We start from the raw sequence: 27,926 nt of genomic DNA, 5'->3' as shown, positions 1-27,926 counted from the left end.
TATGTGTGTGTGTGTGTATGTGTGTGCGCGCGCGTGTGTGCGCGCGCGTGTGTGCGCGCACGTGTGTGCGCGTGTGTGTGTGTGCGGCCGGGAAACAAGGTAAATGTTTATTTCAGCCCGCATGTACTATGCGCCTCTACATGCGAAGCAAACCTGCCTGTCCGTTTCCAAGTGCATACCCACTGTGTGCCGGTGATGGGTGTGCTGCGTCGGGGGGGGGGGGGGGGCTATCTAATGTATGGGTGCGCGGTGTCTCGTTGGCTGGGTTGGGTGGAAGGGGAACGCCGGGCGTGCCACCGTCTCCTGCGCGCGCGCACGCGTGCGTGTGTGTGTGTGTGTCCATGTGGAGTCGTGCGTGTGCACGTCTGCAGAGGGCCGTGGCGGGCCTGGGGGTGGCCCTAGCGGCGTGGGGGCCGAGCGCGGCGGGCGGCGTGCGGCTCCGCCTCGGGTCGGTCTCGCCAGTCGGCCATTTACCTGCAACAGAGGCGGCCAGCTCAGGCTCCAGTTCCCAGCACAGCGCCACCGGACAGACACAGACAGTGTCACCGGACACACACCGGCACAGCGTCGCCGGACAGACACCGGCACAGTGCCACGGGACAGGCACGGGCAGTGTCGCCGGACACACACCGGCACAGCGTCGCCGGACAGACACCGGCACAGTGCCACGGGACAGACACCAGCAGTGTCACCGGACAGACACCGGCACAGTGTCGCCGGACAGACACCGGCACAGTGCCACGGGACAGACACCGGTAGTGTCACCGGACACACACCGGCACAGAGTCGCCGGACAGACACCGGCACAGTGCCACGGGGCAGACACCGGCAATGTCACCGGATAGACACCGGCACAGTGTCGCCGGACAGACACCGGCACAGTGCCACGGGACAGACACCGGTAGTGTCACCGGACAGACACCGGCACAGCGTCGCCGGACAGACACCGGCACAGTGCCACGGGACAGACACCGGTAGTGTCACCGGACACACACCGGCACAGAGTCGCCGGACAGACACCGGCACAGCGCCACGGGACAGACACCGGTAGTGTCACCGGACACACACCGGCACAGCGTCGCCGGACCGACACCGGCACAGTGCCACGGGCCAGACGCCGCCAGTGTCACGGGACAGACACCGGTCGTGAAGGCCGACAAGGCAGAGGTCAAGCAGCCAGTTCAGCGACAGCACACCAGACGGCGGGAGGGAGGGCACGAAACACGCCGCCCGCGGCCCGCCGCACCGCTGGCTCGCTCGCGCCAGGAAAAACGCGGACGTGACAGAATGATGACAAGGCTGTCCTGGTGGTCGCTTCTCACCGCTCAGCACAGAAACCGCTCCGCATTTTAAGACGCCCCAGTGACTCAACAGCACCTATTGGCAACCTCGCCGTTGCCTTCTTCAGCTGTTTCGCATGTCATACCCCAACTGTTCCGAGATTTTTGCCAATGCTACAACGGTCCGCTAAGGGATGCTCAAAGCCTTTAAACACAGGAAAACAATGCACGTCTCTTTGTTCTATTCGGTGTTGCAAAACCTGGCAGCCAGTCACAAGCATGAAAACAAGCAAAGGAACTTCGCCGAGCCGACCACCTCAGTTCCTGTCAACAGCGACAATCGAGAGCTTGTGAACAAAGGACACGGGGGCATCGCGGGAAGCAACACACGCCCCAACTAGCGCCACACATGTGAAACTACGAATACAAAGAAAACCGGCAGGATATTCAACAACAGGACATTTAAAACAGGAGAATTTCGGAGATTGAAACGAAAACAATGTGAACTTTAAGGCAGCCGGGTTCAAAAACCGCCTGCCACACCAGCGTACGCCAATTCCCACATCAGAGGACGGCTACAAATAACGTGCTCACTCGAGATCGAGAGACGGCAACGAGCATCCGAGCCCTTCCCGCGGCTTACCGCAGAAGCCACAGACCAGCGCCTGCTCCGCGCCTGAGCACCGCCCCCGCCGCCGCCGCTCCCACAGACCAGCACCTGCTCCGCGCCTGAGCACCGCCGCCGCCGCCGCCGCCGCCGCTCCCAGACCAGCACCTGCTCCGCGCCCGAGCGCCGCCGCCCCTACTAACCTCAGGCCCGATGCTCCCACTGACCTAAGCGCCGCGGCTCAGCAGCAGCCGCTCTTGTTGGCCTCGATCGGCCGGCCCTCCTGGATCTGGACGCGGCCGCCACCCTGCTCGGCCGCCGACTGCGGCCCCATCCGGCCCTTGATCTCGGAGGCCATGGTCAGGAACGCCTGCTCCACGTTGGTGGCCGACTTGGCCGACGTCTCCAGGAACGGTATGCCCAGCTGGTCGGCGTACTCCTGCGAGACGGACGGCGCGCGCACGGCGTCAGCGGCCGGGCGACAACGAAGCTCACGGACAGACGCGCACGCACGCACACGCGCACGCACGCCCATACCCCCTCCCCCCACATACAGTCAGAAAGGGACAAGACGGTATTGGGCGGGCAGAGCAGATACAGTGTGTCGGACAACAGCCCGACAGGCGAGCTCATTGTTTCATGATCGCGACCAAGGCCACGCCCTGTCATGCTTCGTCAAGCGGAAACGTTCCGTTTACAAGCTACCGACGCTTGCTGACTAAACAAAAGGCCTCGGATTTACACATTTCTGGTGAACATAGTGAGATGCAACGAACGAAAAGTGCAGAATGGCCAGGAAATATTTTACAATTTCACTGATCTTTATGCTTCAGATTTCACGGGACCAACCAATCGCGCTCATTTTTCAAACATCTTTCAAAGAAAACAAGATGATAGTGAAATTATCTTCTGAACGAAGCGTCCCAAACACCATTGCGGGTGCCTCTTTGCGGTTTTTTCCACACCACATACTTAAAGGAGCATAATTTTGGGTCAATTTTTCCAAAGAAACCGGTGATAAGGCACACGATACATTCGATCCTGCGCTACCAAACAACCCATCAATTCATCCACACGGCTTTTCTCAACTACCCATCATCGTCCTCATACGATTGTCCTCCTGAGCTCTTCGGCAGGCAGGCACCAGCTCGGGCGTCCCCCGCGCCCGCCATGATCCCGCTGGGGGTGGTACGCGTCGTGACCGTGGCCATCGGCGCTCTGCTGCCCGCCTACGACTCGTTCAAGGCCATCCGCAGCGAAGACAGCCAGGCACAGATCACCCTGCTCGTCTACTGGCTCACGTTCGGCGTGTTCACCACCGGCGAGCTGCTGTCCGATGCGGCGCTCTTCTGGCTACCGCTGTACGCCGAGCTGAAGCTGGTGCTGCTGCTGTGGCTGCTATCGCCGCAGTACCGAGGCGCCGTGCTGCTCTACCGCGGCGCACTACACGGCTGGCTACTGCGCCACCAGCCGGCCATCGACCAGTGGGTGCAGTACACCCGGCTGCGGGGCCACCTGTGGGCGGCCGCTACGCTGGCGCGCTGCGTGCTCGCCGCTCTCCACACCATGGTGAGCGCCGTCTGGCGCCTGGCGCCACCGGCGCCGCCGCAGACGCAGCAGCAGACGCCGCCGCCGCCACCAGCCGGGAGACAGCCGGCGCCGGGGCCGCCGGCGCGCGCGCTGGCGGCGGGCCCGGCGCCGCGACCGGCGCCGCCGCTCGACACCCGCCAGGTGGCGGCGCTCAGCGCCGGCCTCGAGGAGTCGTGTCGGATGCTGCTGCGCACGGCGCTGGCCGCGCAGGCCGGCAACCAGCTGCTGTCCACGCTGCACGAGCAGGCGACACTGGCGCCGCCAGCCGCGGCGGTCACGACCAAGCGGCACTCCGCCGAGCCGACCAACCTCGGTGAGGGTCGCTCCAGCGAGCGGCGCGCGCACCGGCGTCGACACGCCGCCAAGTCGCGCTCCACCAGCAGCGAGCCGTAGCGCGCAGTCGCAAACTCCCCGCCGACTCGAGCACGGACCGGATCTTCAGCGTTCGACCGCGTGAAGCCGACGTTGAAGGTCCCGGCCGGGGCGGCACCGTGCCGGGGTCGGTGCCGGCGCCTCTCGGCCAAACTCCGGGGTCCATCGCGCCGTCCGTCCTGCCCGTGACGTAGTCCGGCGTCCCGTAACAAACGACCCTCTTACACGCCTCGGACGCTTGGCTTCGCGATGCTTACAATACATAGGCGCGCCCATCGCCTTGTTTCTGTCCGGAAACGGATGCAGAACCGCCGACAGTGACCAAGCGCAGGGGCACACCAACCTGCACATCCGTACCCCGAACTCAGAGAAACACACACAGGGGGCAGCGCGCTTACCTTGGCCGTGGTGAAGTCGACCACCTTCTTGGCGGCCAGGTCGCACTTGTTGCCGACCAGCAGCTTGTTGACGTTGTCACAGGCGTAGCGGTCGATCTCCTGCAGCCACTGTTTGACGTTGGTGAAGCTTTCCTGGTCGGTGCAGTCGTAGACGACGATGATGCCGTGCGCGCCGCGGTAATAGGACGAGGTGATGGTGCGGAAGCGCTCCTGGCCGGCCGTGTCCCAGATCTGCAGCTTGATCGTCTTGCCCTCCAGCTCTATCGTGCGGATTTTCTGCACACAAAGGCAAAGGTTAGCCGCAAATGTCAGAGTTCCACGGGCTTGATGTTGCCTGTCAACTACGCCTGTGACGTCATGCAAACCACACAGCCTGACAACCGACGCGTATAAAAGCCCACAAAGCTCACACTATGCACAACGCACCCGTCATGATTAATTTACGGGGCGTGGTTATGCACCGCTCCAGTCAACCGCACAAATGACGTTGGAAACACCAAGGCCGAGCATTTGGCAGATTCGAGCCGAGTTTGTCACTTACGTACAGAGCACAATGCTTTGTTGGTGGACACTGAGGAGAGACTGACGCCGGCCAAATGGCGGATGTTGGAACATGCGATGGGCAGCGAAGAATCAATCCCACCCGGCTGACCTTGTCTGGGCGGATGTTAGAACATGCGATGGGCAGCGGAGAATCAATCCCACCCGGCTGGCCTTGTCTGGGCGGATGTTGGAACATGCGATGGACAGCGGAGAATCAATCCCACCCGGCTGGCCTTGTCTGACCTTGCCACTTAAATGGCGCATAAATGTCAAATTGTGGGTCCTCAGTGAGCGACACCTTCCCCGCATGGAGGCAGGAGCCGTCACATCAAGGATAAAGTACATGGAAAGGAAAGGTCGCAGCCATACTGGGAACATAAAAACCCGTTCGACCATGCAGCCAGCCTTCACGGCCGCCGCCGCCACCACGGAATGAGTACGTATGCACTAAGGTAAAAGACTTGCGCCAGCGCCAAACCAGAATTCGTAGTTGATGATTAGGAACAAAGATTGAGCTGTCCCGTATTCACCAATAACACCTCTGGGGGCAGGCGTACACCGAGTGAAGGGAATTAATAGAAATCCGTCCTGATGCCACCGAGCTCTTCAAGACTGAGTGACTGGATCGAAACTGACTAGATCGAGAACAAGACACATATGAGCCAGCCAGCCACTTGCACGGTCTGGGACGAGTGAGGCAATAACGGGCGTGAGGGTCATCACTTGCTATGACGCATACCGTGTAAAAACTAAGTCTCTGGAGCTGCGCTCGATCCAAACGTTCGAAAGCCCGCATTCCGTTGGGGTTTAAGACGTCAAGATCCACTGGTACAGCGTGCGAGCGCTGATACAAAAGTCCCTCTGGTACAAATTGGCTGCCTGTCAATTCAGGCAAGCTTAGCAATCTCAGCCGGCACCACTGATAACTTTACAGTCACTTTGATGTAGGAAATCCCTCAGCTCCTGGTTTTCGGCAGCATGAGTTAACAGTTATTATGCTGACGACCTGCGATATACTAGGAGGTGCTGGTTAAACGGCACACTCTTGAGGATCAGCACAGCTCAAAATATTACGTAGGGTCAATATGATTGCTAATTAACATTACAACATTGTTTTACGAGCAGCCTTAGCATACTAAAGGTTGCTAACTCAATGTAAGAACCTTTAACATATTTTGAAGTAAACTGCGGTTTTGGCAATGGTGACAAGTGTAGTGAAAGGAAATAGTTTGGGTGAATATTTGTCACAATAAAAAGAGGTACAAGCCCCTATGGTTGTCATGGGTCATACTCCCCGGGCTAAAGTTTTGTACTCGATATCGGTCTCGGGAAAGGTGACACTGCCCACTTTCCAGCCGACTCCTGGCGATCCTATTACATGGGTCCGGCCGGCACAGCTGGCACACCTATGGGTCCAAATACTCTGTCGTTTGTAAGTGCGTCGTAGTGAGTGCAGCTATCTTCACTGCACAGTCGGACGGGGGCTATCGCCCGCTTCTGGTGTGCTAATATCTACACGACCGTTCGGCCAGCTCATTTAACGGCCGTCGTCGACTGGTACCGAGTCCTTACAAGGACTGGATGCTATTAGCTTTCAATCATGCACGCGTCACAGCCCCATTTTCTCCTTGGAATTGCTGGGATTCAAACCGGCGTCTTTTGATTAAGAGCCCAGCGCTACATCACCGAGCCGATCAGACGAGCCGGCGACTTAGTCCTCAGTGCTCGGAAAACACCTCACGACGGATGGAAAATGGGCTAGCCGAAACGTGTTGTGCATACAGCACAGCAGGCAAGGACGATAGTCCGAACAATTATTCCATCCATAAAACCAATGCCTCGTCCCGATCATTTCGTGAAATTGTAGCCGGACAGTTGGTTTCATGTCGCTGTACCCCCGCCCCCCCCCCCCCCCCCTACTCGGAATTTGACGCCAATCCTGGGTGACATCAGTCCTAATGGCTTCAAATTCATCTTGCCCATCTTTTAAAGAACTGCACTTCCTATCGCTACAAATTACATGAACCTGTAGCTTGCGATTGAAAAAATGTCGACGTGTATGCAGCGCAACCGCCAGGAAAAATCTGGTCATGTCCTGTCAGGTCAGGTCAAACCAGATCAGGCCAGTTCAGGCCACGCCAAACAGGATGGGCCAGACTCGCTCGACCCATGGCCCCGCTCGTAAATACTCTCATCCCAAATCACTGACACATAACACGGCCAGATCCGGGCGAATCCGCTGAGCCAACCTAAACAAACCACGAGCGATGATCTTGGGCATCTCCACGATTTCGGCACATGGAAACAGACTATGAGTTACACCGAATATCAACGTACGAAGGCGGAAGCGCGTCACACCCGGGTCCGCAAAACCGCCCTCCCACTGATGGCTAGCATCGACCTGTAACGTGGGAATGGCGGGGCGAACGTGTTCGTACCTGAGCTGACATTACATGAATCCCACACGTGCTGGGTATTCACAGAAGCAGGCACGACAGCCTAAATGCTCACAGTCCAAGCCAAAGCTACCGCAAGGGTACGGGGTGGCCCGGCTACATCAATACGTCAATCGGACAAAAACCCAGAAGGTACATGATCCAGCAGCATGTTAATCGTGCTACCAAACATGGATTGCCCGAAAATGCACTCTTATCGTCCTTCAAACATCTCCAGTAGGGCAAATTAACGGCAGTCACCGAGTCTCCCACAAACAACTCAGCGACGGCAGCTGACACCACCAAACGCAACCGGCTACGACCGCCGGGCTCCCCAAACTGCAAGCACCCAATTTTCAACGGGCCCGTCCCGCAGCACGCTCCGATCAACAAGTCGCGGCCGGCAGGACAGTTCCATCCGGTGCGATCCGGCCCCATCTGCGGCGGCCGGCGAGCCACGGCGGGCCGTGCCGCCTTCCGGACGGCCGATCACACGAGGCCCCGACCCCGGCTTCACCGGCGCCCGGTCACTGACCCCCACCAGCGGGCCGGCCCGTGACGTCACGCAACGCGAACAGTGCTCCCAAGGTCGGCACAGAGCTCACAACGGCTCGAAAGCGAGTTGTTGCCGGCCGTTGACGTGAACGGCTTCGGGCGCAAAGTACCCGCTGAGCGGCGCAGCTGTGGCTTGCGGGCCGCTCGCCCACGTGGCGCGGCTCCCGCTCAAATGCTATCGTTTGCCCCGGCCCTGCCTAGGCACCGGACCGGGAGAGCAGACACTCCCGTGCCGTTCTACGCCACAGCACGTCCGTCTTATCGCCGGCGAGCCCTCAGCCGGACGTTATGAACAGTAGTGCGCATAAGGCCGTCCTCCCCGGATATAGCGCAACGCCTGCAAGCGGAGTCTTGACCTTGACCCAATAACCAAGGGGACAGGTGACCGCACGCGGGCAAGACCTTGACCTCGCCGGGCCGGCGACCTGCCCGTGCGAGCGATGCCCCTCCAGGCCCGGTCGTCAGGCGCCGCCGGCCCACCCCAACGAGCAGGGCGGCGCCGGAACACGCAAACAGCCCGGATCGATACCCGGCACGCGGCCGGGACGGCGTGCAGCCGCCGGCCAGCGGCCGTGACGCCCGGCCGCCGGCCGTTATCCGCGGCATCTGAGCCGCGTGCTCCCCCTCCCGCCCTTCCCCCTTCCTCTCCCCCTCCCTACTCACGAAGTCGACGCCAATCGTGCTGATGTAGCTCTCTGTGTACGTGTCGTCCTGCGGGTGGGGGCAGGCGTTAGCGTCGGCGCCGGCGGGCTGCGCGCGTACGGCGCGAGGGTGGGCATGATACGGGGGCTGCCTCCTCACTCGCAACGGCACGGCCGCAGGACGCCGCTGGCACTCGCGGCGGCGCCACTGACCGTGCCGGCCCATTGCCGGAGCTCGGCAGAACAGGCGGGCATACGTGGCGGTCGCACCAAGCGCGCTCGCTGGCTGCGTGGTCGCGATTAGCAACATCACGCAGATGCATTTCATCAAGGCGCCTGCCGACATGGCCAATCTACCTCCACATCACCACAGACTCCCCACAGTGTGATCTGCACACGAACGTCACCGGACCGGGGACGCCTCGCAGCGGTCAGGGTCACGCGCGGCAGGTCACGGCCCGCGCCACTCACAGCGAACCGCAGGAGCAGGCATGACTTGCCGACGCCAGAGTCGCCAATCAGCAGTAGCTTGAACAGGTAGTCGCTGGAACGGACGGGGCGCGGTCAGCATCGGCTGCCACAACCGCAAGGCGCCAGCTGGAAGCGGACGACCGAAGACAGCTTGGCTGTCGGTGCCACGCCGGCGCTGTTGCTCGTGCTTTGTTTCAAAGACGGTTATTTCCTGCATGCTGCATGAACCCTGGATACATTCCAGGCCCCATGTATTGACTCTCAGTTGTGCTGTGGGGTAGACTGCATCCTTTAAGCCTATTATATACAGCTGTGGACATCCGTGGCAATTGTCTTAATGTGTTGGTGTGTTCTAATGACTGAGGCCAAATGTGATCAAGTCATCAGCACATCATGACACCTACAGCACGTTTCGACCCCCTGGGGAAAGCGTTTTAGGGCTAAGCCCGCACTGTGCGATGAGATAATGCCTCCTTCAGTTGGACCACCTTCGCACGCTCTAGTTTCAAGGATTGTATCGCATGGTCCCGAGGATTGTATCGCAATCTTCTGCTGACGTCCGGGAAAGATCAATGCAATGTGGAGTTTGGCTGGAATCAGACAGGGCTATTTCTGATCCTGGTAAAATCCTGTCTGCGGATTTCGATGCTCGACGCTCTGGTCTTTCACCTCACCAATTTTCTGAACCGTCAAACTAACCTATTCACTAAAAATCTCTGATAACTAAAACTGACCTCATTAACATTAAGTTATCTCACTAACTTCTTCAGGAACATCTAAAGGAAATGCATTTTCTAAGCCCAATGTTGAAGGTTACCAGGCAATGTATTGGTGGCTGCAAAAGGTGGCTTGCACAAAGCAAAAGCTCCACAGATAGCTCCTTTGCAGTGTAACCAACTTCTTGCATACCATAGAAACATGTAGTGCGAACAGCATATATGTATACTAATCAGCATATCCGCAAAATGTTGACAGCATATCTGCAAATCCACTAAACTGATGGCTGAGACTGGCTACGCTGGAAAAGCCGTCAGTAGAAAAAAATTTGCTTTCAGTATGACAAGAGCCAACATGTGTCATCACTGGAAATTTTGGACAGAGTGTGTTTTATGTTCTCATAAAACATGCAAAACCAGTTCAACCGCCACAGAAGTGAATGACTTGCAAACTGCAAACACAGTCTCAGTCAAAATTCCAAGCAATCCTTTCTGTACAAGTAAATGCAACTTTATAAAGAGATAGGTATGGTTAGTCTTTCGGGAGACCGCTGAACGAAAAATCTCAAATGTGTGGCTTTTTGGCAGTTTTGGTGCTCCATAGCTCATGTTCTGCTTAAGGCTTCATTATGAGTGACACAGCAAACATGGGATAGGCAATTCTGCGAAAAACACTTCATTCTATGCTTATAAGCTGCTTTGTTGAGGCCTGGATCAAACATTAAACATCGTTGCTGGGTTCAATATTAGTGGGATTGGTTCTCAGTTGAATACATGGCACATTGTGCAAAGGTGATGCCACCATTCTGTTTCATGCTATGGTCAGAATCTGCCTGTCTGGTGAAAATGGTATGCTCTGAGTAACACCATCTGTGTGATGGAGAATGGTGACAGCCCTTTGGTAGATACAAAGTATGATGCATTTATTTTAGCAGAACTAGGTAAATAAGTCAACATTCAAATTCTGTAGTCGACAAAGCTCACCATCGAGCCATTGTTAGGTTAAATAACATGTTGTAGGGCCTGCGTTTAATTGTTTTCATTTTGAATCATGTGTCTAATTGTCCTGATGTAGTTAGTTAGCCATGGCTTTAATAGAAAACATCTTGCACACTTACTTATTGCAGGAGTAAATTAACTGATACACTTTTTATCAATCAAATAATTATTTAAGGGAGTAAATTAATTAATTGGACTGGCCACATATTGGCACAAATGACGTCTTACAGCAGTGTGCAAGTTTGAAGGTACAGCATGCTATTTTCAAGCAAAAGTTTTTCAGACACCACTCAAGGCAGTACAATGGAACTGGCTCTGATCCAACTCTGAGTTGGCGACAAGTGACTTAGTTCACAATGAAGTTAATTCACAATGGTTCAACTGCAATGCATCTGAGGAAGACAACATTTTATTTGTGTTGAAAAATCACATATTTGCTGATGGAATCAGTGTTGGAAATTCCAGAAGTCTTCCTGGTAGCAGAGTACAAATTTTCTATAGTGGAGTGCAAAATCATTCAAGCACTGCAGGTCATTACAACTTTATATTATCTTTGAGAGATAATAGTACAATGGGTGGCACTCAACAAAAAGGCCACTTTTCATATGCAGCAATTCATGTAACAGCACTAAAAACACTGAAAGGAAACATCAGTTTTAAACATGGCACATTGAAACAACACAGTCTCATACTCTGTACTATGAAACACATGTGCATGTACATTGGTTTGCAATTTATGAAAGGCTCTGTCTATACACCCTCCAAAATGGAGGGTAACCATGCATCGGGTTTATACACTCTCCACAATGGAAGGTAGCTACACACTGGGCTTATACACCCTCCAAAATGGGGGTGGGCATGATGCGCACAGCCAGACAAAAATGGTACACAAAAAATGCAAACGAACATGCCACAGACGGCCACCTACTCACGCTCCACCACGGTCATGCTACTCACGTTCCACAACGGTCATGCTACTCACGCTCCACCACGGTCATGCTACTCACGCTCCACCAGCTAACTGGTTTTAAAAACAGCTCAACATTCATGCCCTCCACCTTCCCATTTCCGGTCATCACGAGAGGCCATGCACGTCCCACCTGAACAATAGAGACAGGCAGCACTCTTAACCGATTTGCCGAGCCAGCACAAGTACAATGCCTGACAGACCCGTGCAGGCCGGCCAAAAGGGATCAGAGCCAGTCACTCCGCTGGCTCCGGCGGATAATGCAAGGTATTAATGGATTTTGATGCGCTTGAACCGATATCAGTGCGAAATATGGTAATTTATGTTGCAAGCAATTGATGTTTATGTCATAATTAACCCTTCTCCTTAACTGGCAGGCAAAAGTTGTGGGTCCATGCTACTCTGGTGTCCTGGGTTTTTGTCAGAGGAGATGACTGTCTCCGAGCAGTTTTTTGGCTATTTGGAGTAACTTTTTCGACTTGAAAGGGCATTTTTGTAAAACCTGAATTACCAGCTTTAATTTTACACCCTTAAGTGACAAATTTAACTTGGTTTAAATCCACAGCTGCCGTAACATTTTTGCACACCGGATACCAGGAAATGCCCAAAAACCCAACCACATGGCAGCTCTCTATAAGAACAAATAAGTCCTTCTTCGTAATCATGATGCCCATCTTTATACAGCTACCCTCCAAATGTTGACAAATCTGTTCAAGACATGGGCGCGAGCAGAATATTCATGCTCTTGACAAACCGGTCACAAGGAGGCGAATCATTAAAACCAATTGGAGAGTTTTGCTATGTTCAGCCTCCATCCTGAGCTGGGAGGCAGGCACAAGCCACTGAATAGTTGAGACGTCTCTGACACTGAATTGCGAATGATTATCTTACGTGCATTGCCATGACACAGCTGTGGCGCTCGGGTAGGCGGCCGTCTGCGGTAGATGATTGGGCGCGTGGTTTTCTATGAATGTTCGTTGCATCCCTGGTAATTAATGCGATCCGTCGTCAATGGTAGGTTGAGTCATGTTCAAGTTTGAGTTGGTCTGTGTAAGGCATAGGAAGTGAGAGCTCTGCTGATCTACAGACCGGTGCGATTCTGGTACTCGTTTCTCATTTCCCGGTATTGTTCAAAAGCGATTCCATTCAACATTCATGTGCCTTATTTTTCATATTTCCATACATGGTTTATCATATACCTGGGTGGCAACACAGGCTGCTTGCTATCGGGCATCTTAGTCTGGTGGGTGCAAGATTTGTGCTCTTGCAGATATCAATACATGGCTCCTGATCGAAGCATTAAGTCTCGGGGTGTTGCACCTTCTGGTTCTATTTTGTCCTGACACAAAAAGGTAAAATGAGGTCTTCCAAAAGCTGTTCTTGTTGCATCATTATGGAGTACAAAATATTTCATTTTACCTAGTCACAATCCAGGAGTACAAAATTTCCTGGTATGCATCATACCAGGAAACATCAAGTTTTCCAACACTGGATGGAATGTGCATCAGGGGTGTTAAACCTCATGATTATGATGAAATCTGATTTTGTGTACTTTTCCATAGACAAAAGGAAAACAATCTTATGGCAATAGTAGCCAACAGCAGATCCTCTCTTTACAGCCACCTAATTTTCTTACTTAGAAACAAAATGACACTTGTAAGGTGCAATGGAGTGGACAAAGCTCTTTCTGTCTTAATCAGATATTGGCATCTGTTAGAGTGAGAATTTAGCATCTATGAGACCTAGCTACACAAAAGCAACAAATGTGAGATTTCATACAATTTTACTACAATATGTGTGGGGATGCAAAAGGCTGGCATGAACATTACACAATCATGCCTTTTAATAATGCCAAGAGATCAGACAAGCAGAAACTTCACTGATGGGCACCTTAGCAGCAGTGTCAGTGCCAGTATCTGATGAAGATCAAGGGGACTGGAAGTCACCTACCACTGATGGAAAGCTGCACCAACTGTAGAAAAATCTCATATGATGTGCACATAGATGGTGAACCTACCCACAGTAGCATACTCAATAGATATAAATTGACAGTTGACCCATCATGCATTTGCTTGGTTAAGGAAACTTTCCAAACTACTTGGCACTTTTGATTAAGTGTCATAACATTTCTATGCTTCTACAGCTTGTCTTCAAATAAATATGTCATCTAACCAGTGTTGGAAAACTTGATGTTGCTGTGTAATGTATACCAGGAGATTTTGTACTCCAGGATCGTGACATCGGTAAAATATGGGTAAATAATAGGTAAAACGAAATAGTTTGTACTCCATCATAATGCAACAAGAACTGCTTTTGGAAAAACTCATTTTACCTCTTTGTGTCAAGACAAAATAGAGCCAAAAGGTACAACAGCTTGAGATTTTCTGCTTCTATCAGGAGCATGTATTGATATCTGCAAGAGCACAAATCTTGCACCCACCAGACTAAAATGTCCAATAGCAAGCAGCCTGTGTTGCCACCTAGGTATATGATAAAACCATGTACGCAAAAGTGAAAACTAAGGGTGTGAATGTTGAATGAAATCGTCTTTATACACTACCGGGAAATGAGGAACGAGTACCAGAATCGCACAGGTCTGCAGATTAGCAAAGCTCTCACTTCCTATGCCCCACACAGACCAACTCAAACTTGAACATGACTTAACTTACCATTGACGACGAACCGCATTAATTGCCAAGGATGCAACGAACATTCATAGAAAACCGCACGCAAAATCACCTGCCACAGACGGCCGCCTACCCATGCACCACCATTGTGTCATGGCAATGCAAACAAAAAGAATCACTCACAATTCAGCGTCAGACACGTCTCAACTATTCAGTGGCTTGCGCCCTCGCCCCAGCTCAGGTCGGAGGTTGATCATAGCAAAACTCTCCAATTGGTTTTAATGATTCGCCTCCTCATGACTGATTTGTCAAGAGCATGAATTTCTGCTCGCGCTCATGTCTTGAACAGATTTGCAAACATTTGGAGGGTAGCTATATAGAGGTGGGCATCACAATTATGAAGGACATCCAGAACCGCCATGTGGTTGGATTCTTGGCCACCTCCTACTATCCGGAGTTCAAAAATGTTATGGCAGCTGTGGGTTCAAACCAAGTTAAATTTGTCACTTAAGGGTACAAAATTAAAGCTGGTAATTCAGGCTTTACAAAAGTATCATTTTTGAGTTGAAACACGCTGCTATAAATAGCCAAAAAACTGTTCGTGAGACAGCCATCTCACTCCGGCAAAAACACCAGGACACCAGAGTGACATGAACCCATGACTATGGCCTGGCAAATTAAGGAGAAGGGCTTATTAGGACAAAAACATCAGTTAATTGCATCATACATTACCATGTTTCGCAATATCGGTCAAAGCGCATCAAATCCATTAATACCTTGCGTTATCCGCCGGAGCCAGCAGAGCGAGTGACTCCGATCCCTTTCAGCCGGTCTGGACGGGTCTGTCAGGCATTGTGCTTGTGCTGGCTGGGTGTTAAGAGTGCTGCCTGTCTCTATTGTTCAGGTGGGGATGTGCAGGGCCTCGTGTGTTGACCGGGAATGAGAAGATGGGGGGCATAAATGGTTAGCTGTTTTAAAACCAGTTAGCTGGTGGACCACGAGAAGCGTGACCATGGTGGAGCATGAGTAGCGTGATTGTGGTGGAACATGAGCAGGTGGCCGTCTGTGGCATGCTCACTTGCATCTTTTGTGTACCATTTTTGTCTGACTGTGCATATCGTACCCATCCTACATTTTCGAGGGTGTATAAGCTGGGTGTAGCCACCCTCCATTTTGGAGTGTATAAACCTGATGGGTAATTACCCTCCATTTTGAAGGGTGTATACACAGAGCCTTTCATAAGGTGCAAACCAGTGTATATGCACAAGTGTTTCATTGAACAGAGCATGGGACTGTTGTTTCAGTGTGCCATGTTTAATACTAATGTTTCCTGTCATTTAAAGTGCTTTTACAAGAATTGCTGCATATGAAAAGTGGCCCTTTTGTTGAGTGCCACCCATTGTACCACTATCTTTCAAAGATAACCTAAATAAAGCTGTAATGACCTCCAGCACTTGGATAATTTTGTACTTCATGATACAAAACTTGTACTCTGCTACCAGGAAAGTTTTTGGAATTTCTAACACTGCATCTAACCCTACAAAATAACTTTTCTGTACATGCTCATGTATTGAACTGGCCTATAGATGGCATGGTCACGGCAGCTGTAGAAAGTGGAAAGTATACAAATTGGAAGGCACATTAAGAATTCAATGATATTCCCCTGATGAGCAAAGTTAGAAGCTTCAACAACAACAAAGTATATAATTAACTGAAAGATGGTTGGACTGAGCAAAAAGTAGTACATTTAAATGTTAAAGCTTATTAGTACCAAAAAATACCTCATACTTCATGCCAGCAATGGGAAGTGGCTGACTATCGTGGCTGTGTGCCCACTGTGGCCAGCCTCTCACAAATGGGGCATGCCAGTTCCCCACACTGTATATCCCCACATATAACCATTGATGAAGTGGGATGAGAGCACTTGTGTCTCTGTTCAGTTGCAAAGACATACCTTACATTATTGAAGGGCCAGTTCAACAAATGCCTGCCCAAAGATGTTTGGCAGCATGTATGTCATGCTATGGCTGGCATGTACTAGCCCTGCCAGGTCTATTAATTGGACAGCAACCTAAGCTCACTTAAGCTTAATTAAGCTTAAAGCTTCATAATGGTAAAATTATTTATAATGGCCTATAAATGGCTTTCCCATCCAGCATGGAACCACCTGAAGTCTGATCTCAGTATTTCCTTGATATGCTGGTGAGAAATATTCAATTTTTGCTCTGCTTACTTAAATTGGAGTTTCCAAGACAAACAGGGCATGACAACATAGTCTTGAAAGACAATTACCTGAAAAAGTGCATCTCAGGTCTTATAAGTTCCCATTCCAGGCACAGGATATGGCTTTCAACTACATACCATATCAGTTTCCTTATGAACAGCATGTCACAGGTGGCATTCAGAACAGACAAAATATGAGTGCTGTAGTGGGAAATATTTTCCTAGATGGAAAAACCTTGTAAGGTCATTTGTCAGCCACTGCTCCAAAGCAACTCATAGTTTGAGGTTGCACAAACAACCCAGCTGGACTAGACTTGGGTTTTATCTCAGCACCCAAACCAAGTGAAATGAAGGATGTAAAATCAATTGTGTGGATGTCAGAACTTGAAATGGAAGATGAAACAAACCCCATAACAACTTATCCCTAAAATGGTGCACACAACATTAATAATAAATAAAATACTGTTCCCTTTTAAGAATACTTTTCATAGATAATATAATGGAAACACATCCAAGTAGAGAAAAATATGGATCTTGGACCAAGGGTTTTATCTCAGCACCTAAACCAAGTGAAATGAATGATGCAAGATCAATTGTGTGGGTGTCAGAAATTGAAATGCAAGATGAAACAACCTCAATAACAACTTAATAATCCCTAAAATGGTACACACAGCATTAATACTAAATCAAATACTGTTTCCTCTTAAAAATACTTTCCACAGCTAATATAATGGAAACATATCCAAGTAGGGAAAAATATGGATCTTTGACCAATAACCTGACACTTAAGATCCACAAAACATATAATGCAAAAATAACTCTAAAATTTGATTGGGAATGTAAGTAACCAGCCAGAACACAAAAGACATGCAACAAACAAAGAACAGGTTAAAGTTAGACAAAGCCCAGCACGAGATCCTTCCAAACACCGAACACGCCAGAAACGTCTCAGCAGCAGATTATCTCGAAGGAATAATCCGACCCCACACCAACTTACTATTCGGGATTCATGATGAGTGTGAATAAGATACAGTTCACAATATAGTGTTCTTGGGTATGGTATATTTACTTGTACTTAATTTCGTACAGTACAACCACCTCCACGCAATACCCCACCACACAGGCGCAAGCAGCTGACGTCTAAGCTGAGGGCGTGCGTGCAATTATGACGCAGCAGCTGTGACGCACTAGTGAATCACAATGTCATGCGTAAAACTGTGTTTCAGGCTTTACATATCACTACGAGGTCCGTAATATGTAACAAAAAGTGAGTTGAAGTAGTGATACGAAGTTACGTCTGAGATATGCGGCAGGGTTGGCTTATACAGCTGATCAAAACTTGTGCAAATGGACATTTTTATTTTAGTAGCCACACTTCTCCAACATGGTGGTAAAGATGCAAAACTATTGCAGTGCTCTCTTGCGTCTGTCACCTTAATTTTCATCTTGAAACAAGATGGACTAATAGTAGTTTTACTTAAGCTATAGAAATAGTTTCTTACTATATTTGACCTCCATTTAGGACCAAAACAATGCGTTTCGTGGGTATCAAAAATGATACAACAAAACCAGCATTCTGCACCTTTTTGTGACGTCAACCCTAATATACTTCAGCTATGGCGCGAAGGGGACATTTTCCGTACATTGGTTCACGAAAATTCAACTTGAGGGCACACACGGAAGGTAGTAGGCGTAGGGGCGACGTTGGCAAGGTTTTGGCGGGTGAGTTGGTACGGGCGGGTTATTGTGAGGGGTTTGATAATTGACGGTCAAGAGCTACATAATTGACGCTTCTTTTGTTCTTGCTTCAGGAGCGCCTCACCGAGCTACCGATTGACATCATGTGGTCGTTCTTCTCAAGAGATCCTTCTAAAGACTTTGCGTTTGATATAAGTGACCAAGTCAAGGGGCTAGAATACAGAAGCTTTTGGCGAGTCCATGCAGGTCGCAAAAAGGTACGATGCAGTCTGATAGAAATGGTTAGTACTGTTGTGTTTTCTAAAGTTCAAACCTTTTAATTCTCAGATCTGTCCCCTGTGATAAAATGTAAGTATATACAACATGTTTCAAAAAAATGTAGGTGGTGTCCACTGCAGTGTATTGGAATGTGATATGATGAGGTAGATCCAGTTCCTTCTGCTGCTTTGCAGTTTTGATAAAAAATGAGCTTGTATTTGGTTAAGAGCCTCCTTAATCTTGACTGTCCTTGCCTAGTGAACTGTTAATTCCCTGACATAGAGATGGTATTTAACTTAAGAGCTGCATCAATGAGTACCAGTAATTACAGGGTCAATTTAAAGGGGCTGACAAGCTAAGGAGTCCTAGGAAGGTTTGAACATTAAAGCCTGGAATGGACCATGTAATAAGATGTCTGCAGGATGTCTGATATTAGTCAGGCTTGTTAAAAATACTAATAAAACCTTGAATGCTAGATATGTAAAAGTACCAACAAAAAAAATATGGGCTTCTGGGAATCCCAGACAGCCTTGAGGCCCTTAAGTCTGGATGCCCCACTATGGCTATACCATATATTATATATGTTATGTCTGTAGGCCCAAAGGCCATATAGAAGGCTGCATTGGCTAGGGATGAGAAAAATTGTCTTATTTGACCACAACTGTTATAGAGCCCTATGCCAATTTTAACATATATGCATGTCACATTTATGACATATTTTGTGCAGTGTAGAGATGAAAAAATTGTGGCAACTTCTGATGTGTCATAATACAAAAACTTACTTCAGTAAAACTTCAAGCTGCAGCAGAAGAAATCTATCTGTGCATGTATACCTTAGATTTGTATTTTGACTTGATCTTTCTCCTGCATGCTGAACCTAGACTAGCCACTGGGGCAACAGAGTTTTACAACTTGTGGAGCATGTAGAACTGAATTCCAAGAAGATGAGCAAAAGGCCATCATCCAGGCCAGAAAAGTCATCAATTTCTACTGCTCTCTCTCTGGAATGGTTTTTATAGGTAGGAGCATCAGAGGAGGTGGCCAAATCATCCCTTGCATCCTTTGCATCTAGACTGCACATGATGCAGCAAAAAACAGAGGTTTGCACTGTCTACAGGCCAGTACAATGCTGCCTTGCCTGTGGTTTGAGCCATAGTCAGAGTGGTGTTTTGCTGATTGGCCAGTATGCAAGGAGGTGTTATAGTCATCAGGATGGCAAAGAGTGCAGCAAGTTATGACCAGCAGTTGTTCTATGTGAGGACACCATACTTGTTGCATACTTGAGTGTAAGTGTGGCTCCAGACTCTGGAGTTTCATATTAAGTGTTTAAATATCATGGTGAATACTGTTAAGGTGTTAAACAAATTTGACACACTGGTGTGGTGTAACAGAAATTCTGGGCTGCATGGCAACCTGATCTGTCATATGCCACTTTTACAGGAGATGGCTCATGTTATATGCTGCATGTGACCTGCTGTGTCAGGTGAAATGAACTAAAGTAATGTCTTTGCTGTCTTTGGCATAGTGGTAGGGGTTTCATTTGTCCATATTATTCATTTGTCCAGTTTAAGCCAAGACATGATGTGGTTCCAGCTTGACATTGGATAACCTAGACATCTCTACAAATACCTTGTTTGCCTTGTGATTGCATTATATTTGTGTGTGCATTATAAGCTTTCACCATTTAACCACTTGACACATCTGGAGACAGAAGCCCAGCAGTATGCTGCAGTCTGAGAGAATGCATCTTGAAACAATTTTCCATGCTTGTGCAATGCAACCTTTGAGAACAAAGTGCTCTTGGCATGCTGAACCTTTGTTGCAAGCACTCATGCTTAGGGTTTGATGAACAGATAGCTAAATTTTTCATAAATTGTGGCATTTTTCATTAACAGCGGTGTTTTCGAGCAGATCTGATCCATTGGGCAGCAGGAAAGCAGCACATCGCACAAGGACATATCACTGAGCTGTCACCCGATGCCAGACAATGCAAGCTGTATCATCGACCGCTGACCGACCGCCAACTAAGAGGGCGAGGCGCGAACGTGCTGACGAACCGCCGAAAGCTGGATAATAAGGGACTTATCCTTCACATGTAACTGAACTCATGAATAATGTCTCAGTAGTTTTGATACGACGTCCGTACGAGTCCCTCCGCGACGTTTCAAATTTGCCCCCACCTTGTGGCATGCGCTGGCCAGAATGTTGTTTGTCGTTTGAGATTAGCAGCAACAGCACCCCCTCGCAGTTCGCCAGTCCGAGCGCGCCTGTGTTCGCTTCCACAGGGTACCAGCCAGAACGTGTCTGTGTTCGTCTTTGATGTGAAGGACGGCTCGGAGGCGCAGCTGGAGCTGGCCAAGGCGGCCGTGAAGCGGCTCAAGACGCTCCGACATCCGGGCGTGGTCACCTACATCGACAGCACTGAGGTAAACGCTCCGACACCCGGGCGTGGTCACCTACATTGACAGTACTGGAGTAAACGCTCCGACACCCGGGCGTGGTCACCTACATTGACAGTGCTGAGGTAAACGCTCCGACACCCGGGCGTGGTCACCTACATTGACAGTACTTGGGTAAACGCTCCGACACCCGGGCGTGGTCACCTACATTGACAGTGCTGAGGTAAACGCTCCGACACCCGGGCGTGGTCACCTACATGGACAGTACTTGGGTAAACGCTCCGACACCCGGACGTGGTCACCTACATTGACAGTGCTGAGGTAAACGCTCCGACACCCGGGCGTGGTCACCTACATTGACAGTGCTGAGGTAAACGCTCCGACACCCGGGCGTGGTCACCTACATTGACAGTACTTTGGGTAGACGCTCCGACATCCCGGGCAAGTGGTCACCTACATTGACAGTGCTGAGGTAAACGCTCCGACAACCCCGGGAGTGGTCACCTACATTGACAAGTAGCTTGAGGTAAACGCTCCGGACACCCCGGGCGTGGTCACCTTACATTGACAGTAGCTTGAGGTAAACAGCTCCGACAACCCGGGACGTGGTCACCTACATTGACAGTGCCTGAGGTAAACGCTCCGAACACACGGGCGTGGTCAACCTACATTGACAGTGCTGAGGTAAACGCTCCGACAAACACGGGCGTGGGTGTCACCTAACATTGACAGTGCTGAGGTAACGCTCCGACAACCCGGCGTGGTCACCTACATGACATTGCTGATGTAAACCTCCGCAAACACCCGGTCGTGGTCACCTACATTGACAGTGTTGAGGTAACGCTCCGACCAACCCGGGCGTGGTCACCTACATGAGCAGTGCTGAGGTAAACGCTCCGACACCCGGGCGTGGTCACCTACATTGACAGTACTGGGGTAAACGCTCCGACACCCGGGCGTGGTCACCTACATTGACAGTGTTGAGGTAAACGCTCCGACACCCGGGCGTGGTCACCTACATTGACAGCACTGAGGTAAACGCTCCGACGCCCGGGCGTGGTCACCTACATTGACAGTACTGGGATAAACGCTCCGACGTCCGGGCGTGGTCACCTACAGCACTGAGGTAAACGACGCATCAAAGAATAAAGGTGTTTGTATGTCTGTACATGATTTCACCGATTATTTATCGTTTTATCGTCGAAAGCGATCAAACCGAGATATCATGCGCATGACAGTAGAGGTGTATGTCTGAGCATGTTCACGGGTTTTTGTGTTCCCATTTAACTTAGGTTTAGTGCAAGCTTTCTTGGGATGCTCAGGCTTAAGCCTCCAGCTTCGTACATGATGATCCTGTTTAAATTGTACGAAATGCCAGATGAATCGTCAAAGCTGAAATGTGATGCAAACATAAATGATTACGAATAAATATGGTTAGTGGATACATATGTCATGCATTATGAAAAGCTTGAAAACAAGATGGTAAATATTTTGTCGTTGTTGCATTGCTTGAAGGTTTCATAGTTTTTGTCCCATAAATTATAACACAGACGCAATCGGCAATGCTCAGCCCATAATGCATATCAGTTTGTGACTTCTCTTGACGTGTGCAATACAGACAGACAAGCTTGTGTACCTGGCCACGGAGCCGGTGACACCACTAGAGGAATGGCTGGAGAAGTCCTCCATATCCGAGAAACAGCGAGACCTCGCCATATCCTGGGGTCTGCTGCAGATCACTGTAAGTTGGGGATGTTGTGGAGGGCTCAACGCATTCAGACAGGATTGAGAGGTGGCCGTGGCTATCATATCGTGGATCATTGTTTCTAAAACGAGATACGTTTCGAGTGATGGATCATGATACTGTCTACCTGTCACTTGGGGACAGTTTGTCATGTCTTTGTAATTTTTCATGATAGCAGGGGTCGTTAAATGAGCTCTGCTTCAGATTAGCGCGAAGGTTTGTGTTCTCTTTCCTTTGCTAGTCTTGGTATTTGCCTGGGTGGAAGGAACTGAACGACGGTGGATGTACCATGGCGGTGAACATGGCCTTGCTCACACCGTGCCCTGTGCGGTAATGGCATGCGTGTTTTGTGTTGCAGAAGGCGCTAAGTTTTCTCGTCAACGACGGGAAGCTGCAGCACAACAACATTTGCATGTCCTCCGTCTTCGTTGACGCTGCTGGGGAGTGGAAGCTGGCAGGTTGGTGTGCTATGCCCCCCAGACGTTGTGTCCCAGTTTTGAACTAAACGCGGTCGTCCTGCCCATTATCGTGCCGAATCTTGCCACCTGAACAAGCTTGCATACTATTCAGAAGCGTTCGCGAAATCGATGGGACTACGTTCGTATTTTAGCAGTGGAATGCTGGATGTCACTTTTTTCTTCCTTTTATGCGTGATGTGCTGTCTTTGGGCCTCCCACCGGTCTGGTATTTATCGGTATAAAATTATGGTCCCTTACGTCGTGCGCAGATTGCGTTTCCATCTTGACACTTTCCTCCCGTATCAAAATAGTTCTCGCTTAACTGAGATGACAACGATGGCCAACGCTTACGGAGCATGAATGCATAATGGTTAGGCAGCCGCGCTATTACCGATTTCAGCAGCTAGCCAGGTGCTGGACACTGACCGAAGCGGGCCAGATCCTGGGCACGGGCGCCCTGCTACCGAGGCGGAAACGCGTGGCGTTGTTTCGCTGTTACGTCTTGAGTACGCGACATTGTTCTGTTGCTGGGTACCGGCCATACTACGTGACGCCATGATCCACCGTTAGGTGTGGAGTGCGTGACGCCATGATCCGCCGTTAGGTGTGGAGTGCGTGACGCCATGATCCACCGTTAGGTGTGGAGTGCGTGACGCCATGATCCACCGTTAGGTCTGGAGTACGTGACGCCATGATCCACCGTTAGGTCTGGGATGCATGACGCCATGACCCGCCGTCAGGTCTGGGGTGCGTGACGCCATGATCCACCGTCAGGTCTGGAGTACGTGACGCCATGGTCCGCCGTCAGGTCTGGAGTGCGTGACGCCATGATCCACCGTCAGGTCTGGAGTGCATGACGCCATGATCCGCCGTCAGGTCTGGAGTACGTGACGTCCGGCTCGTCAGGGCCGCCGCCTCATAAGGCGTTTCCGCAGCTGCAGGTATACGACCCGCCGGAGCGGTCCGACCCCTCCAAACAGCGGCTGACGTCCTCCTGGTACGTCCAAGGGGGAGGGGGACGCATCGGCCCACGGGCCAGCGGTGCGACGCGTGGAGGGGGCGGCAACGTCGTGATCGATGTGTGATCCGAGGACAGAGGATGCGGTGCTGCCAGCGAAGGTCTGTCATGTCGTGCCGGTTGTCACAGCACTGTGAAATGCAGGGAAGGTGGATGCGATATCGTGGACCGAGGACATGGGAAGAGGTAATGGCGACTGGACCGAGGACGGGGGAGAGGTAATGGTGATTGGACCGAGGACAGGGGAAGAGGTAATGGCGACTGGTAGTCTGTCGTGGACCGAGGTCAGGGCAAGAGGTAATGGTGACTGGTAGTCTGTCGTGGACCGAGGACAGGGGAAGAGGTAGTGGTGACTGGTAGTCTGTCGTGGACCAAGGACAGCGGGAAGAGATAATGGTGACTGGTAGTCTGTCGTGGATCGAGGACAGGGGAAAGAGATAATGGCGACTGGTAGTCCGTCGTGGATCGACGACAGGGGAAGAGGTAGTGGCGACTGGTAGTCTGTCGTGGATCGAGGACAGGGGAAGAGGTAATGGTGACTGGTAGTCTGTCGTGGATCGAGGACAGGGGAAGAGGCAGTGGTGACTGGTAGTCTGTCGTCAATCGACCTGTGTTGCGATGAACCGGGGCCGCCACTCTGCGGTGTGGCTGTATGTGCGAGTCTTGTGGATGATCGATACTATGGACCACATGCCCCTTTTGGCCTTCTACAGCTGCCATGAGACTGTTCGGAAGCCGGCCACCCATAACACAGCTGGTCAGGCTAGCGACAGTTTCGAGCTGTGGTGGAATACGCCGTCCAATTACTCAGAGCTTGTTAAAGGCAGCAAGGAAATATCTGTATAGCTGAAGAGCGTATTTTGTTTGAATCGCGATGATCTGAGGTTGGTTTTGTTTCTTCGGACCCAGACCGGTACTTGGCTCCACTTAAAAGAAGTCGATTCTAAATATGACTTCCAGAACACAGATCTAGTTTGGACTCTGACTAATTAATTTTACCCGTTAGATTAAACAGTGCACCTGAGTCTGACCATCCAAAAAGGAGATGGAGTCACCTCTGGTTCTAGACATTTGAACTAGTGTTGCGCAATTACAGAGTCCGTTCGAAAGCACCGTCAACCTCACAAGGTTTTTAGCTGCTTCGTCACCACCCTGACTCCACAATATTTTGGCGGACTCTTGAATCAGTTCTCACCAAGAGTCCGAGTGAAGCTCACGTTTGTTCGGGCGTCATCTTTTGATCTGTATCACTGAGACGATTCACTGGAAAGGGACCAGATCGCCTTTCGCAGTCAGATAAATGATGCCGAGAAGCCAGTTGTTAATGTTTCACTTTTGCTCGTTTCCGGATACCGCTGGGCTTGTATATGTGTGGCGATCTCATTTATCCACCCGGAGAAGGTACACATTCGGACGCCACGTGATGTCTCGCCGCTCACCTGCTACGCGCCACGTCCGTTATTTCCTCCCCGTCATGCGCCAGTGGTGTCCGAACACTGCCCGGTGTTACCGCCGGTTCTGTGACCCTGCCCGGCATCACCGCCGGTTGTGTGACCCTGTCTGGCGTCGCCCCGGTCTGTGACCCCGTCCGGAATCACCCGCCGTTCTGTGACCCTGTCCGGAATCACCCGCGGGTCTGTGACCCTGTCCGACGTCACCTCTGGTTCTGCGACCCTGTCCGGCATCACCGCCGGTTGTGTGACCCTGCCTGGCGTCACCCGCGGTTCTGTGACCCCGCCCGGCATCAACCCCGGTTTTGTGACCCTGTCCGGCGTCACCCCTGGTTCTGCGACGCTGCCCGGCATCACCGCCGGCTCCATGACCCTGCCCGGCGTCACGCGTCGCCCGCCCGTCGCAGGTCGACCGACACCTGGGGCCTCGGCTGTCTCATCTGGGAGGTGTTCAACGGACCACTGATGAAGATGGCCTCCCTCAAGTCCACCAGCAAGGTGGGAGACGGCCTGTCGCCGGCCAGCGCGGGGGCCGCGGTGAACCAGGGAGCCGGCGGTGGCTCGGGTCGGAAAGCGAGCCAGGTGTTCGCTGGGAGGCCGGCACCGTTATAGATTTATGCTCGCAGGTGATTGTTGGTAATCGATGGCAGGCTGCAAGGCATATGAGGAATACTGAATGTGTGCTACTCACTGTGGTGGCCAGGTGCTGGATTTCAAGGGTTGGCGATTTCTGTGGCTGGCTGGTGATGCACGCGGTCGAGCGACACAACAGGCGGACCAAGCGTCCGCTGGTTTCTGCAGCGTATATTGCGTACCGGGTCAGCTTCCACGAGTCCGGCGGACCGTGCGGCGTCTGACCGTAGCCTTGACCTCGGCAGCTGCCCAAGTCGCTGACGCCGCTGTACTGTGACCTGGTGGGCGGGAACCCGGCCGGCCGGCCCAACCCGGCGCAGGTGGTGGAGCGCGGCCGGCAGCCGGGCGGCTTCTTCAACAACAACCTCATCCAGTCGCTGCTCTTCGTGGAGGAGATCCAGATCAAAGGTGCCAAGCGGCGGGTGTGGGCGCAGTTAGGAATCAGGGGTTGGGGCTGTTAGGCGATGACAACAGTACGTACTTCTTTATCATTCGGGACTTTATGAACAAACATGAATATTCAAGGTTCCGCTGTTTGTATTTTGGCAGCACTCGCTAGTATCTGTATCATTGGAAAATTATTACCAACGTCAATATTCTAGCTTGCGCTTTTGCTCATTTTTTACCAATCATCGCTCACATGCGACAGTATAACAATACAAGTCATCGCATCTGCGTGAGTTGCGTGTTTTTTCGCCGTATCCATCTGGTTAAGTGCACCAGTACCATTATTGGCTGATGGCTTCTCCAGACACGGTGGAGAAGAACCGTTTCTTCGGGCAGCTGCCGCCGATGCTGGACCAATTTCCACCGGACCTTGCCAAGAACAAGATCCTACCGCAGCTCATCACGGCCTTCGAGTTCGGTGGCTCTGGGTCCACCATCCTGGCGCCCATGTTCAAGGTGGGCGCGTCCTCAGCGGCGCCTTTTCCGTACGGGCCACCGCATGATCTCCCAAGAGCGCGGCCGAGTCCACCTCCGAACAACAGCTCGGGATGCCCGTCGACCGGGGATCTCTACTCATATGGATGGGGCTGGGGAAGTGGTATGTTTCTACAATCAGCTGGGTACCATATGCCTTATAATTCGCGTTATTTGCGCTGATGTCTGATGGATTGGGGACAGCGTTGTTTGTTTTGTTTCTGATCACCCTGTTGTAGCGGCAGGTACTTGCCATTTGTCCTCTTTCTGTAAGTTTTCAAACGCTGATGAGACCGCGCCGCCACGGAGTCCCGCCTGGCCGGCTTGCGTGCCCGGTGTTGCAACGGAAGGCCGTTTTGCACTGGCGCAAGCTGCGCAAGCTGCGCTCCGCACGTGGGTCACTGCTCGTCGTGTTGTGGTCCCGCGGCCCGCCCGTGACGCGCCGGCGCTGGCTCGCGCAGCTGGGAGGCCTGCTGTCAGAGGAGGAGTACCAGCTGCGCATGGTGCCCTGCCTGGTAAAGCTGTTCTCATCACCCGACCGGGCCACGCGCGTCAAACTTCTGCAGCAGCTGGAGTCGTTCGTGGACCACCTACAGCCCAACACCGTGAACGAACAGGTCAGTCACAGGCCACCTGGCGGGTCAGGGGTCAGGCTAGCTGGGGAGAAGGTCTTGTAAGGTCAGGCTAGCCGAGAAGGAGCGGGACAGCTGAGACGGGCCAGCTCAGCTGAAACCGAGCCTAGAAATATTGGATGACACTAAAGCTTGCGTGAGTTGACGGTGACATGAAAGCCTGGAAGCCGGTGAGGCCGAGCTGGGAGGCTTCCGAGCGACAACCGTGCCGTGGGCTGGGTTCAATGGTCAGGGTCCCGACGACAACTTCGTCGTCTGCCGGCGGGGATCTGCGGGGAGAGTGACGACGC

General features: G+C 51.5%; 2 protein-coding genes across 3 annotated transcripts in view; one reads left to right on the top strand and one right to left on the bottom strand.

Annotated features, from left to right (window-relative positions):
* Positions 1 to 17,599, bottom strand: Rab1 (RAS oncogene family member Rab1). The gene is made up of 6 exons (XM_037226607.1): positions 17,422 to 17,599; positions 8,893 to 8,965; positions 8,444 to 8,491; positions 4,248 to 4,523; positions 2,115 to 2,326; positions 1 to 474 (listed from the first exon to the last, which is right to left on the bottom strand). Exons 1-5 carry the CDS (start codon positions 17,433 to 17,435, stop codon positions 2,129 to 2,131), a joined length of 609 nt encoding a protein of 202 aa, XP_037082502.1. The 5' UTR covers positions 17,436 to 17,599; the 3' UTR covers positions 1 to 474; positions 2,115 to 2,128.
* Positions 17,600 to 18,060: 461 nt separating this feature from the next.
* The window catches only part of yata (N-terminal kinase-like protein yata), a 29,040-nt gene continuing 19,174 nt past the window's right edge, over positions 18,061 to 27,926 (top strand). The window contains exons 1-10 of one of the 2 annotated variants that reach the window (XM_037229096.1): positions 18,061 to 18,146; positions 18,236 to 18,379; positions 20,666 to 20,806; positions 22,398 to 22,520; positions 22,882 to 22,981; positions 23,858 to 23,978; positions 25,858 to 25,948; positions 26,329 to 26,491; positions 26,835 to 26,986; positions 27,466 to 27,621. In XM_037229096.1, the coding sequence (XP_037084991.1) occupies positions 18,266 to 18,379; positions 20,666 to 20,806; positions 22,398 to 22,520; positions 22,882 to 22,981; positions 23,858 to 23,978; positions 25,858 to 25,948; positions 26,329 to 26,491; positions 26,835 to 26,986; positions 27,466 to 27,621 (1,161 nt within the window). In that variant the 5' untranslated portion in view covers positions 18,061 to 18,146; positions 18,236 to 18,265. The remainder of the gene's footprint in view (positions 18,147 to 18,235; positions 18,380 to 20,665; positions 20,807 to 22,397; positions 22,521 to 22,881; positions 22,982 to 23,857; positions 23,979 to 25,857; positions 25,949 to 26,328; positions 26,492 to 26,834; positions 26,987 to 27,465; positions 27,622 to 27,926) is intronic. The other variant, XM_037229103.1, reaches the window with a different exon arrangement.

Source organism: Pollicipes pollicipes, unplaced genomic scaffold, assembly GCF_011947565.3.
Source record: "Pollicipes pollicipes isolate AB1234 unplaced genomic scaffold, Ppol_2.1 Scaffold_2555;HRSCAF=2994_pilon_pilon_pilon, whole genome shotgun sequence".
NCBI classification, from domain to species: domain Eukaryota; kingdom Metazoa; phylum Arthropoda; class Thecostraca; order Pollicipedomorpha; family Pollicipedidae; genus Pollicipes; species Pollicipes pollicipes.
This window is presented reverse-complemented; position numbering and strand designations above follow the sequence as displayed.